At 42.2% G+C, this 13,930-nt stretch overlaps 1 protein-coding gene across 1 annotated transcript in view; it reads left to right on the plus strand.

Annotated features, from left to right (window-relative positions):
• Positions 1–13,930, plus strand: part of DOCK2 (dedicator of cytokinesis 2) — a 418,491-nt gene that overhangs the window by 66,131 nt on the left and 338,430 nt on the right. The window contains exons 15-22 of the mRNA XM_035014007.1: positions 4,913–5,011; positions 6,829–6,901; positions 7,018–7,121; positions 9,084–9,267; positions 9,398–9,495; positions 11,142–11,231; positions 12,268–12,368; positions 13,221–13,355. Of these exons, the coding sequence (XP_034869898.1) occupies positions 4,913–5,011; positions 6,829–6,901; positions 7,018–7,121; positions 9,084–9,267; positions 9,398–9,495; positions 11,142–11,231; positions 12,268–12,368; positions 13,221–13,355 (884 nt within the window). The remainder of the gene's footprint in view (positions 1–4,912; positions 5,012–6,828; positions 6,902–7,017; positions 7,122–9,083; positions 9,268–9,397; positions 9,496–11,141; positions 11,232–12,267; positions 12,369–13,220; positions 13,356–13,930) is intronic.

The following is a 13,930-nucleotide window of genomic DNA, read 5'->3' on the forward strand; positions in this document are numbered from 1 at the left end:
CTGTTAAAATGTTGTTGTCATTGAAATCTGAGCTGGTTTATTCGGACAAAATCCATGGCAAGAAAAAGGATCAGTACAGAGCCTTGGGCTGGTGTGGAGACTCAGGATGGCCTCAAAACAGACATTCCCAACACTTAATCCAACTCCCTAGTGCTCAGCTAGAAATTCTGGCGGAAAGCCTTATTCGTAAATTGGTCTCCAGAGGGCCAACACGGTGTATTCAAGAATGCAAAGCACGTTGCTATAAATATTTATACAGCATATGTCCTATACAATATTTCTCATGTGTGTTTACATTTATTTACTTATATTTCCTTTAAGGTTGTCAGCAATTGTGTCCAGTGTGTGGGAGGGTTCTACTTCTCAATTTCTCCTTTTGGAGTACCGAGCTGAAAATAAAATCAGCTCTCAGCAGCAGTTTCAGTGTGGGCAAAGATTCCTCTTAGGCCACAGTAGGTGATTAGATAGCACAGTGGGGTGGGGGCAGGAGTATTGATAAGTCATCTGCTCTAACCTGGGGGCGTGGGGTTCAGGCAGATTTTGCTACCCTCTACCTAAGAACATAACTAGCATTCACCGAGGAATTACTATGTGCCAGGTGCTGGGATAAGTACGATGCATTACCATTATTATTCCCATTTTTACAGAGGGGGAAACTAAACCTTCAAATGAAACAACTTTTCCAAGGTCGTAAAATTAGTACGTGGCAGAGATGGGGTTTGAGTCCAGGTTTCAGGCCCTCTTAAACACTTCATGATAATGCCCATCCATTTAAAAAAAAAATCCTGTAACTTATTTCTCATTTCAAAAATGGTGCTAATAGCCACTTCTTTCAAATTCTGGGAAGATTCATAATTATTTTTTGAATTTAAAGAAATCCCGTTGTGTTTTTATTGGTAAAGACTGGCCCCATTAATTACTATCTGGTTGAGCAAAAATCCAAGTGTTTAACTCATCCTCTTTGTTGGATTCTGAAAAGTAAAATAAGTGAAAGACACTTTGCTCAAAGGAACACAAAAGAAGAGCAGTGGGTTTTTATCTGAAAGGGAAATTGCATTTCACGAACATATAGACCACTGCTTTGAAGTTATTTTTATCCAACTACCTGTTGGAGAACTTTTAAACCTCAGCTTCATTTTTAAAAACACTGATAGCTTGCCTTCAGTGTTGCTGAAGGACAAATTAGAAGGAACATTTAACAGGAAGGCGGGTGTCTTATCTCACTTCTGAACCATTCTTCCTTCTACCCCTCTGCCACCTTTTCCAGTCATATCCTACCAGGCTGAGCAGACACACTCTTCAAAGATGAATATATAAGCAGGTATTCTGGGGGCTGAAATGGAGAGATAACTATGGGGCATGGTGGTAATTTGCAGTTTCCTCTATTAGGCAAGTTATGGGGGAGTTCAGTTGACTGACTATTGAAAATTGCGAAGGAAGCCTGTGGGAGGCTGCTCTTTCTTTATTTGCAGAAATAAATAGTACTGCCTAATTAAGTGTCAGGCAGCACACGCAAACACTTGATACTGGTGGGTTCCTGTGGGGTATCTATTTCTTTTCCTGCTCCAGGTGTACACTGCCCTTGGCAGAGCAGGGCCAGAGGACAAAGTAGGTTACACTTATCCTTGGCTCACTTTGGGCTCTCAGCAACCTTGCTCAGGAAGCGCCATAGCAGAGAAGCTAATGGGTTAGGCTCTGGGATCAAATAGATCAGGTTCAAATCCCAACCTCCCTTCCTAGTAGCTGTGTAATCTTGGGCAAGTTTTATTTGTCTGTAAAAGAGGAATCATCATCTCCTCTTGGGGTTGCAAATTAAACAAAATGGTACCAGTAAAGCACCTGGTTTGCAGTAAATACTCGGAAACAGGAAGGAGGGGTAACATTCAGAGAAGGCAGAGCAACTGGGCAGGAACCCAGGCAGTCAAATGGGCGATCTGATGTGGACAGCTGCCTGAAGCAAGTTTAAGGAGAAGTGAGAAGGCTTCAATGCCAGGCCTAGAAACCTCTGCTCTTCTGAGACCAGCTAGCTTATTGGGATAGAGGCAGGACATGGAGAACAGGGTATTGTAGTGCTTGAGACCATGAACTCTGGGGCCAGGCAGCCAAGCTCAATTCCCAGTGAAGCCTTGATTAGCAGAATAACCTTGAACAAATTACATAATCTTTCTATGCCTACAATTTTCTGTCTGAATAGTAGGAGACCAGCAGTTGCACCTTGCTTTTGTGAACATCAAGTGAGGCGATCTACATAATAGGTGTTCATTAAAATTAGCCATTATTACTAAATAGGAATGGTAGTCTTCTGGCTTCATTCTTGCCTTATGGATGATGATTGGCATCTTCCCAGGATGTGGTCTTATAGGTATAGAACATTCTGGCTCTTAAAATGCATTTGCATCCATGGTGTCATTTGTCCCTCCAGTATTACTACCAGGGAAACAGGGCCTATGTGAGGAGCCTGATTTGAACTCCTGCTAAAGTGTGTCTACCAAGACCAAGTCAGCATTAAAGGCTAGGCTTTCCTGATTCCCACTCAGATTGTCTTCAATTGACCTGAAACTAATGAGGAATTCTTACTGTTGATTGGGGACCATAGGGGTGGGCAATGGGGAAAATTATTGAATAGGTTTACTAGAGCATATATAAATTTATATTTTCTGTAAAACTGGGCTTAGTCCCTGGTCATGATTCTTGACACATGTGGAAACATTCAATTTTATCTTTGGTTTGTTGAGGGTGAGGGTCTTAGGTCTTTCTCGGAGTAATACTGAATCTTTTTTCTACAGCCTCGGGTAATCAAAAATTTTCATCAAGATAGTTTTGTGGGAATCAGTTGCTGCCATATAGCAATTTTACTTTTACCAGAGATATATGTGTATTTTCAGATTTTATGAGCTACATGGGATTCACTGGAGTTACAGAAACTCTAAACCCATAAATGTCACTAGATATAAATCTTCGGAGGCTGGAAAGCATCTAGGTTGTTATGGAAAGAACACTAGACAAGAGAGATAGTGGGCCTGAGATGTATGCTCGCTCAGCTATCTTTTTGGGCAAGTGACTTAATCTCTCAGGGCCTCAGTTTACTCAGTTTTGAAATGGGGATAATAGCGGTGATCATTGGTGGTGGTTGTGAGGATTAGATTAAGTGAGGTAGTACGTGTAAAGGGCTCAGCATAATGCTGGACAAAAAGCAGTCTCTAAATGGTTAGAATAAGTTTGAAGGCATGTTTATAGTTCAGGCCTCAAAAATTTCTGACAGACTTCATCCCATTGAAAACCAAGAGATTGTCTTTCCTCATTTTTAGTTCACTGGTTATTCTCGTTTTTTTTTTTTAATTTTTTTATAAAGATTTTATTTATTCATTTGACAGAGAGAGAGAACACAAGCAGGGGGAGCGGCAGGCAGAGGGAGAGGGAGAAGCAGGCTCCCCTCTGAGCAGGGAGTCCAACGTGGGGCTTGATCCAGTACCCTGGGATCATGACCTAAGCCGAAGGCAGACGCTTAACCAACTGAGCCACCCAGATGGCCCAATTCTTGTTTTTTTTAGAGGTTAATTCTGAAAGGACACTATATCCTTATTTTAAAATGGATTCAGTTTGGCTGCGAGTACCATCAATCATTCTTGCTGACAGCTCAGAAGTAAAGAGGGAGAATTCCAGGGAGAGAGGCAGGATTCTCCTTCCCACAGTTAGCTTCTCTCACTGGGGGTCCTAGAGTGCTCGTATGTGGCCTGCTTTGGTCACTTAACCTGGTGGTGTGATGGTGGGGGTGGTGGTATCAAGGATCTGTTGGTGAATCTGATGGAATCTGGTAAGGAGCAAGGAGTCTGTCATCCTAAAAATGCCCAGAGGCACACAGTTTTGCAGTTTGGGGGCTGGGGGTTCCAAAACCAGTCCTTATGTCCCTAGATCTCTAGAGACTGGAGGTAAAATTCTTAGGCCCTTTCTGGGCGACCCAGCTTAGATCTTGCTGGGGGGCCAAAGAACTAGAATTAACAGAGAGAGCTAGAATTAGGGGCTGACAGACTCTGTTAGAAGATAATTTTCCTTGTTACTCTGAGAGTGTTTTTTATGGAAAACAATAAATATCCTATATAGGTATGCTTGCTCTGTGCTCATTCTCTGCTTGGAATATCTTTCCCACATTTTTGCTCAAAGCCAACTTGGAATCTTTCTTCAAGATCCTCAACTGTCATCACCTCCAAGAAATCTTCCCTGAATTGTCAGGCTGCACTTAAGGATCTCTTCTCTGTGCCCCATTGTAGTAAAGACATATGTCTGTCATCACATTGTGTTGTTCAGTGATTTGTCTGCTTATCTAATGATCCCTCCCCAAAACTGAACTCTCATGTCAGGTTTAATATCTGACTCCTGCCCATATCCCAGTGCTTGGCATGGGCCTGATACCAGAAGATGCTTGGTAATGGTGGGGCTCCCTCAGGCCCCTCTGCCCCTGTATCTGTCTGCAGCCCAGGCTCCCTCCCCTCACCCAGCTTTCCTGTTAGCATCAGAATCCATCAGAATGAGCTGCTGCTTGACTGATCTGAGCCTGTTTGTAAACTTTGTGCACATTCAGATTTGAGAAACAAATAGGATTAATAAGACTGGCAGCCTGCAGTAACTCCAAGGCTGGTTACCATTTACAATAAGCAGTCATGTCAGTGCCTGGTGTGCCCCAATGGTTTCCAGAATGCAAGTAATAGAATTTCTGTAGTTAAGCAGCTGTCACTCCTGGGGCCAGGGATGTTCATGTATAAATCTGTAATGTAGAAGGGTATCTGGCGGAAGGGTTGGTAAAGGGAGGATTTTCCCAGACCCTAAGGCCAGTGTTGGCCTTGGGGCCGAAATTGCCCAAGCACAGAAAATGGCAATTCTGTAGTGTTTTTTCTCTTTGTTTTTCTTGGGTCAGAATGCAATTTGTGTGGGAGCTGGGGACAAGCCCATGAATGAATATCGGTCTGTTGTGTACTATCAAGTCAAACAACCACGGTGGATGGAAACAGTCAAGGTAATAATAATAATAATAAATAATAAATAATGATAGAGCAAACACATATCTAGGGGCTCTGAGACACCTCCCTAAGATCTGAAGCAATACCCTAGTGTGTGTCCAGTGGTGTGTCAGGCAGTGGAAATTGTGGCCCAATGGGTGAGTACCCTGCTTCTCTTGATCCCCCTTCACTGACCTAGAATCAGCCACTATAGGATTGTCAGATGGTCTTCTTGCACACAGTGCCCAGCCCACCAAGCTGTGTCATTCCACTCAGCAGTGAGGAGCAACAGAGCTTGCAAGTGAACGTGAGGCTATAAAAGCCCACTTAATGCCTGAAAGATACCATCTTGGGAGGGTGCCTGAGACAAAAGTGGCATTAATCACAAATATTCGCATTACCAGATTGTCACACAAAGCAGAAGGGAATATTGTGCATTGGAAGAAGAGTTTGGAATTAATTCAGTGAACAGTGGAGCTTGAACACAGCTTCAAATGTCTCTGCCTTGTAATTAGTAGCAGTCTTTATTCACCCTGTGCTCTGAACCCAAACACAAGATGTTCACATAACTTCCTTTTCTGAGACAGCTCTCCAAACCTCAGTGGTTCTGCCTGGTCACCTATATTCCCATTTTCCTCAGTGGGTCTCCCTGAACTCACTGCACTCACTCCTTGCACTCACTCTTCAAAATGATGACCTGCCCAACTTGGGGGTCAGAAAGCTATTGGACCAAGTTGGTCTTCTCTTTTCTGTGTTCTCTTGTACTCTAATTATTTCTCTTTGCTAGCCCTTGTCAAGTGGTTGTTAAAATATGCGTCTCCCCATGTGAACTGTGAGCTTTTGGGCTGCAGGGCCTCTGCCTGGCATCAGCAAGGCCAGCGTTTCACCTGACTGTGGCTTGGAGTGGCCATTTGATTCACAATGAAAGAAAGAATTGGACTGCAGTCACCCAGGAGGCTCTCAGTTCCTTTGTTCTGTCTGAATTCACAAATGGTGGCCCTCTTCAGGCTCAAATTTCATTCTCTGGAGCAGAAAGTGTCCCAAAGTATACAACTGTTTGGCTTTTAATAGTCATCTATACAGTGTAAACTTGTCCCTTTTAAAAATCAAGGTGGTTTCCTCACAGGTAGCTAAGCTTCTCTGTTTTGGCTTCAATTGCATGTTACAGAGAGAGCTGTGAGGTATCAGGAGGTGGGCAGTCCAGAGCCAGGACTGATGGCTCTCAATTTAAGGTGTGACAAACCACCCACTGGACAGTGAAATTGGGGTGACTGAGGACTGAGTGATTTGGCTCAGTGTCTTCAGAGGTAAAAGCATCTGGGTATCTGCCCAGCCAAGGATGGGAATGAGCCCTAAGGTTTTCTGAAATATTATTGGAGTCAAGCATTTTTATGAATTTGCATAAACAGGATTTCTCAAGCATGCCCCCTAATGACCACTGTTAATTTGCTAAGCCCTGCTGCACTTGCCAGAACTCCTGGAGTCTGTAAAGAAAATGTGCACTGTGCAGTTTGCAGTGCATCAAATCCTGTGCTTAAGTTATGTGACTTTTATATCAATTTGGGGAGATTCATTTTAACCCACTGTAATTTATGGACCTCTTTTCATTGGCTAGGACTGCAATTTGCCAAATGGATTACATTTGGTACTTTATTTTCTCTTCATAGCTAGTTCTTATGTAATTTATTTACAGTTCATCAGGCTTGATGGATGGGTAATAAATCAGCATGCAGCTCTCTCAGTTAAATGGTCAGGCTGCCTTTTGGGGGGTGGGCTGGAGTGGGGAGGGCTGTTTAACTCATTGTCTTCTGAGCTCTGGTTTCTGCCTACCAAGGTGGCTGTCCCTATTGAAGACATGCAGAGGATCCATCTGAGATTCATGTTTCGACATCGGTCATCCCTGGAATGTGAGTACCTGACCAAATGGCATCTCTGAAGCTCCCCTCAGGGGACAGGAGTGGGATAACTGGGTGGTCCATGTGTCATTTTTTTTTTTTTCCTGACCTCACAATGCTATTTCCAGCTAAAGATAAAGGAGAAAAGAACTTTGCCATGTCCTATGTGAAGTTGATGAAGGAAGATGGGACCACTCTGCAAGATGGATGCCACGACTTGGTCGTCCTAAAGGTACCATATGTTGGAATTAACTCTGCAGTGAGTGGGGCTCAGGAAGCCAAGGGAAGATGGCAGGATTGCTTAGTGGTTAAAAGCAGGGACCACAGAATCACACACACCAGGGTTCACCAGCTGTGTGGCCTTGCATGAAGTCTTAATTTCTCTGCCTCTGTTTCCCCCTCTATGAGCCCTCAGTGAATAATTGTTGAGTGAGTATCACATGAGACCGCTCATATAAACACAACTGTGATGAGTACATAGCACCTTGAATAAGTGGAAAAGGTTATTGTTACATAAAGAATGGGCTATTGACTCTGGAAAGACCCCTGTGGGATGTATAGAAGACCAGCAAGAAACATTTGAGAGCTGGAAACTAATGGAAACATATCAGAATCTGGGGTCCCAATCCTGCTGCTGACTAAATCTGGAGTCATCTCACACATCTTTCTGAGTCTGTTTCCTTTTTCTTAAGTGTGATGGTAATATTTATGACAAACCAGCGAGATGACCTATGTGGAAGGGCTACGTATAAAAGGGTATACAGATATCGGCCATCATTATTTTACATCATGAGACTTGTACTGTTTTCGAGAAGTAGGAAGTGTTTATCTTGATCTCACCTGCTTGCTTTCCCACAACCCCTCTTGTGGCAGCGGAATGCGTATGCTAGCACCTGGCTGGAGACAAAACATGTGCTTGTGAAGGAGGACAAGGCTAAGCCACAGGCATAGGGATCCAACACTTGTCCTTGGCTTTCTCAGCCTTGGGGCTGAAAACACCCTTTTGCCTATGGTCTCCATGGCAAACACTGCCTCATTGAGGCTTCATCACTGGCACTCTTTCTCTGAGTCTCTCTGGCTTTTCTGGAAATCCCCACCCCCTTCTTCTGCACAGCTGCTCTCTTCTCATTTATGGCACATCAAGGTAGTTCTTGCCTTGAAAGCCATTCTTCCCCAGTGGACTGTGAACTCATGGTGGGGCGGGGGGGTGGGGGGGGAGGCGGGGGAGGGTGGTGGTGGTGGCAGAGGTCCAGTTATAGTCAGTTTGCAATGTACTCATTTTTCTTAAGACTCAGTTTCCTCATTTGTAAACTGACAATGATAGCAGTGTCTACAACAGTGACGATAGCAGTTGTGAGGTTTAAATGAAACGAACCAAGGCATATAAAACACTTAGAGCAGCATCCAGTACTGAGCGAGGGCTCAATAAACATTAATTCCTGTAATGCCTATCTCTAACCATGCATTTCCACATGCCAAGGGACTTAGGTGTCTCTCAACTCTGCTAAGAGCTCTATATGCATTATTCCCATTTAGTCTGCCCCAAATTTCTGGGAGCTAGGTAATATGGTTAATCTTCAGTTTAATCATGAGAAAAATAACACACAGAAAGACCAAGCATAGGCAAGACTTGTGAATGGTAGAACACAGTCTAGATCCCAGGACTATCAGATTTTAGTGCCTTTGCTGTTAACTTTTCCTTTAAGCTGATTCCTTATCTTGCTGGTAGGCATGTGTTAAGACCTCAAGAAATTTAGGGGCACCTGGGTGGCTTAGTCAGTTAAACATCCAATTCTTGATCTCAGCTCAGGTCTTGATGTCAGGGTCATGAGTTCAAGCCCCACATTTGACTTCATGCTAGGTGTGGAGCCTACTTTAAAAAAAAAAATCTCAAGAAATTTAGGAGGAATCAAAATGGCCTGTCAGGGAAATCTTCAATTCCCTTCGCGCTGTTAATGAAGTCCATAGAGCCTTCAACTGGTTGGTCAATCCCTTTTCCACTAATGTAACTTTGGGTTCTTGCCTGTTTTGTAGAAAAATAGCCCTACCATACCAGCTGTTTATTGCTTCTCTGATGATTTTTTCTGATTCTGACTCTCTGTACCTTACAATATGTAAGCTGGCCACTGCAAGCTCTATGTGGCATTGGGCATGTATCCCTGGCTGGGGGAAGTAACCACAGTATTGTTTCCAGGGGGAGAGTAAGAAGATGGAGGATGCCAGTGCTTACCTGACCCTTCCTTCTTATCGACACCATGTGGAAAACAAGGGGGCCACCTTGAGTCGAAGCTCCAGCAGTGCTGGGGGTCTCTCCGTCAGCTCCCGAGATGTGTTCTCCATTTCCACTCTGGTGTGTTCCACAAAGCTCACCCAAAACGGTAATGAAACCATCAAGAGTTGTATGTATGTAGTGTGCATGTGGATGTGTGCATGGGTAAGCCCAGCGAGGTCCTGAATGGACATTTTAAGCCAAGAATAGTAATTCTGCTTGCCTGGACTCTATTTCAGTGGGCTTGCTGGGTTTGCTGAAGTGGCGTATGAAGCCTCTGCTGCTGCAGGAGAACTTAGAGAAATTGAAGATTGTCGATGGAGAGGAAGTGGTGAAGGTCAGTGGGGCTTCATTTTGTTTGTCTTCATCCACCAGTGACAGAGCTTTAAATCATGGGTAGCTCTGGGGGGGGGGGGGGGCAAATGAAGTGTTGAAGGAGATGGGACTTTTTCTCTAACAGTGGGACACAGTGTCCCAAATTGCCATGAGAAACCTTTACTAGAAATTCAGAGGCTGATTTGGTTCAATGATGCTGAATGTTGAGTGGTAGAAAACTATGGTTGTATTCAGTTCCTGGAAGGAGATCAGCCTGGGTGTAGATCTCAGCTCAACTGCTTGCCAACTTTATGTGATAATATTGTGAATATAACATATTTTGTAGAGTGGTTGTGAGCATTCAAGGCAATAATATTTAAAAATTACTTAGCATAGTCTCTTACACAAAGTACATAATATTGAACTAAACATGTAAATCATAGAGAGTTCAATAAATAGTAACTATTAATTATTTTTGTTGGTATAAGTTGCTGTAATAGTTTGATGTCTTAGTACTACTTACATGTTACTATTAGAAATAAAAAGTATTCTTAGTTCCTGCTGCTTACAGAGTATTATGCATTATACATGAAAGAGGGAAAGACATCAGGGCTCACATTTTAAGTGAAACAAGCAGAAAACAATACAAATGTCAGATGTATTGTTGTGTCCACATGGTGCTAGAAAATATAGTGTCTGAGGTGTAGATTTAATTAAGCAACCCTTCTCTCCAGTTCTATGGGACAAGTGTTTCCCATAGGTCTTGGTGATCTTGTTTCCATCAGGAACTTGGTCCAGCTAGAAACTCTGAGATTAAACATCTTTATTTGGTAGATGTGTGTTTTCAGGAACTATAGGAAATATTGACCAATCCCTTAGGAAGGGAGAGTATCATATTTTAGTTAATTTTCCATACATGGAGGAGCAATGGTAGAATTTTCAGATCATTGCTTTAAGTGTGCACTATTGACCCACCTACCTGGTTTAGCAGTAGTGGGAAAATTCTTTCATAAGGTCTATCACCTTTGGGCAGCTTGGAGAAGCATCTGGGGGAGAATTACATTATCTCCACCTTTGCATTCTTTTTTATTTTTCTAAAGAAGTTTGTTACTGAAGTATATAATACAGTAAAATATGTACAGAGCACTTACCCTAAGAGTATAGTTCCCTGTATTTTTACACACTTATATATCCATTTACCCATCCTCTAGATCAAGATACAGAACACTTTTGGAATTGCAGTATGTTCCCTCATACCCCTTCTCAACCTCCCCTATGCTGACTACCATGATAGATTTTTTTTGCCTGTTCTTGAATTTCATAAAAATAGAGTAATAAATAATGAACATTGTTGTGTCTGACTTATCTTACTCTACACAATTCTCATGGGGGTTATCCTCATTGTTGCATGTAGAAGTAGTTTGCTCTTTTTTTTTTTGAATCACTATGGAGTATTCTGTAGTATTAAAATGCCGCCATATGTTCATTCATGCTGTTGGTTGACAATTCGGTGCTCCAAGTTCTGGCTCTTGTGAAGAAAGCTCCCTGGACATTTTGAATGCAGAGTGTGGTGGATGTGTACTCTCATTCTCTTGGGGATACACTGAGGAGTGGGATTTCTGGGTCACCTGTGCTGTTTTTTAATGTGACCTTCATTATTTTGTCCAGTTTCTCCAGGATACTCTGGATGCCCTCTTCAATATCATGATGGAGCATTCTCAAAGTAATGAGTATGATATCCTCGTCTTTGATGCTTTGGTAAGAAAGAGGGGAAAGATGTTTAGTGACATTAGACATCAATGTCTGTCTCACTGTGAGAACACTGAGAACTTGTGGCCTTTGTGGTCCTTTTCATGAAATTTTTTGGAGGCATTGTAACTTTCAGCAACCAGAGCAATGAATGAATGAGCCGCTGGGGTTTTTGTTTCTTTGTTTGTTTCTAGTTCATTTGAAAGCATGGCAGGGTGAATAAAAGGGGAATTTTAAGTGTTGATGTCATATTGGCACTGGTTGCAAGTACGTGAAGCTGGATACCATGAATAATGGCTTCAGCTTTCCACAAATGCTGGGAGCTAGTCCTTGGCCAGGTCGTGAAGTATCCAAAATGTTTCCTATCTTCTTCTTTCTCATAGTCTCCAAGTTACCAGTGTCATTACATCCTCCTGGCCACCAGAATGTTTTATGGTGGCCCTCCATCCCGACCATTCCTCTTCCATCTTCCCAAATGGTTTCTTCCTCCTCTCTGTCCCAACTCATGTTTTTTCAGTGTCATGTCCACACTAGGATATCAATAAAGTTCAATATGTTAACTACTTATGTCAGTGACATTTACATTTTAAAGAGATTACTTGGAGACAGCTGTGACTTAATCCAGTGCTTCCCAGAAGGTCTCTTGGAAAGCTAGCCCTCAAGAAAGATGCTTTGTGACAAAAAAGATCCTTGGATTAAATAACTCTTAGGGATGTGCTGGACACTGTATGACCCTCTCAGAGATTCACAATGCATGTAGATATGTTAAAGACTCTAAGAACCCTGCAGTAAAGAAGTCAGTCCAACAATGATATCCTGAGATTTGTCAAACTTATCTGACCATGAAACACTTTTATCCTACAACACCCTGTAGCACACTTCATGGAATGCTTTTTAGAAGAGGACTAATGAAAAGGACTAACAATATATTCATGAGCTAATTCCTGAGCAAAATCATTTTGCTGGAGGTTCACTTATGCCATGTGAGTATGGCTTCCTGCCTTGGGTCTGACCCCCAAATACTGATTCTTTGAATCTTCCTCAGATCTACATAATAGGACTCATTGCTGACCGAAAATTCCAGCATTTCAATACCGTTCTGGAGGCTTACATTCAACAGCATTTCAGTGCGACCTTGGCTTACAAGTAAGTTACTATACATATGGGGATTTCTTTTGCACCTCTTACTTGCCCTGCCAGGATGCCCAGGGCACAAGGAACTTGAGCATTTTCCTTTGTACCAGGCTGTGTGAGTTCTCCCTTTCCTGATAAAACCCCATCTATGCTGGGTTATTTGGATTAAATAAAAATATGCAAACCCATAGGTCAGAATGAATATTTTATTGTGGTAGAAGTACATAAAAGCATTCATTCATTCAGCTATCATTTATTGAGCAGCTACTTGTGGTAGACACTGGGATTCAGAGGCTAGGGAGGAGAAAGCACACAGGCCAGGTAGCCCATTATAACTTGGGTATAGGGGGCTGATGGTTATAGATGGGAGGTGATACTGGAAAGGTTGGGAGAAGCCAGTTTGTAAAGCAGCCTTGAAAGCTGGGCTGGATAGTTTGAAGTCTGCCTGGCTGGTAATGAAGAAACATGGAAAGTTTCTCAGCAAGGGAATTCCATAGTATTATTAGAACATTTTCTGTAGAAAGGAAATGCTGAAAAGAGCATTCTCACCACCATTATTCCTACTCATATTCTGATTGTGACTACTTCTCCTAGTCAAAAGATTTTTTTTTTCCTCACTAGTTTTTCCTTTGCTGGCTTTCTATGGGCAAGAAATATTTATTCACTCCCTGTATTATATATATATAATATAAATTTATATATATATAAAGCAAAGTTATTTTTATGGCTGCAAACGAGTGAGTAAGCTTAGCTATACCACCACCTTTAACCTTTGATTCAATGCTTTATGATTTATGGAGCAAACTAATGATCACATTGTGGGCTGGACAGAGATGTATTTTGAAAATATAATCCCTTATTCAGGAAATTGATGACAGTGCTGAAGACTTACTTGGATACCTCCAGCAGAGGGGAGCAATGTGAGCCGATCCTAAGAACTCTGAAAGCTTTGGAATATGTGTTCAAGTTCATTGTTCGGTCGAGGACATTATTTTCACAGTGAGTGCTTGTTATGTAAGAGTAATTGATTAGTTCTGCAGTTCCTCCGGGATACAACAGTATTTGTGTCACTGGAGAGATTCTTTTATAAAATTACAACCAGCCATTGATCAAAAACAACTTAAAAATCCAACATAGAGTTATGAATAGGTTATAATTGTTCCCTCTAAGTTCATTCAGGGAAAAATATAAATCTTAACATGTTATAGAGTTATGTTTCATCCAATGAACTTAATTTGTGATTTGCGCCTCTTCTGTGTTTCATCTATCATTCTTCATTTGATTTGAGATAGAAAACTTTCCAGGAATCTTCAGTGATAGAGGTGCTGGGAGTGGAGAGAGCAGAACTTGGGGAGTTTGACAGTTTTTTGGCTCTAGGAGGTTGTGCATGACAGATGAGCTGGTATTTGCAGTTGATCTGTCTGTCTTTGAGATCCTAGTAGCCAACAACTGAGCTGACATGTTAGAACACCTAAGAGATTTGATGTTTGATGAGCAGTATTACAGAGGCTAGCTGTTCTTTTGAAGGGCTTCGGAGATAGAGGCATTCAAATGCAACCTGCAGAAGAAGAATT

The sequence above is a fragment of the Mirounga leonina genome, unplaced genomic scaffold, assembly GCF_011800145.1.
Source record: "Mirounga leonina isolate KUSES-001 unplaced genomic scaffold, KU_Mleo_1.0 Mir_104, whole genome shotgun sequence".
Classification (NCBI taxonomy): Eukaryota; Metazoa; Chordata; class Mammalia; order Carnivora; family Phocidae; genus Mirounga; species Mirounga leonina.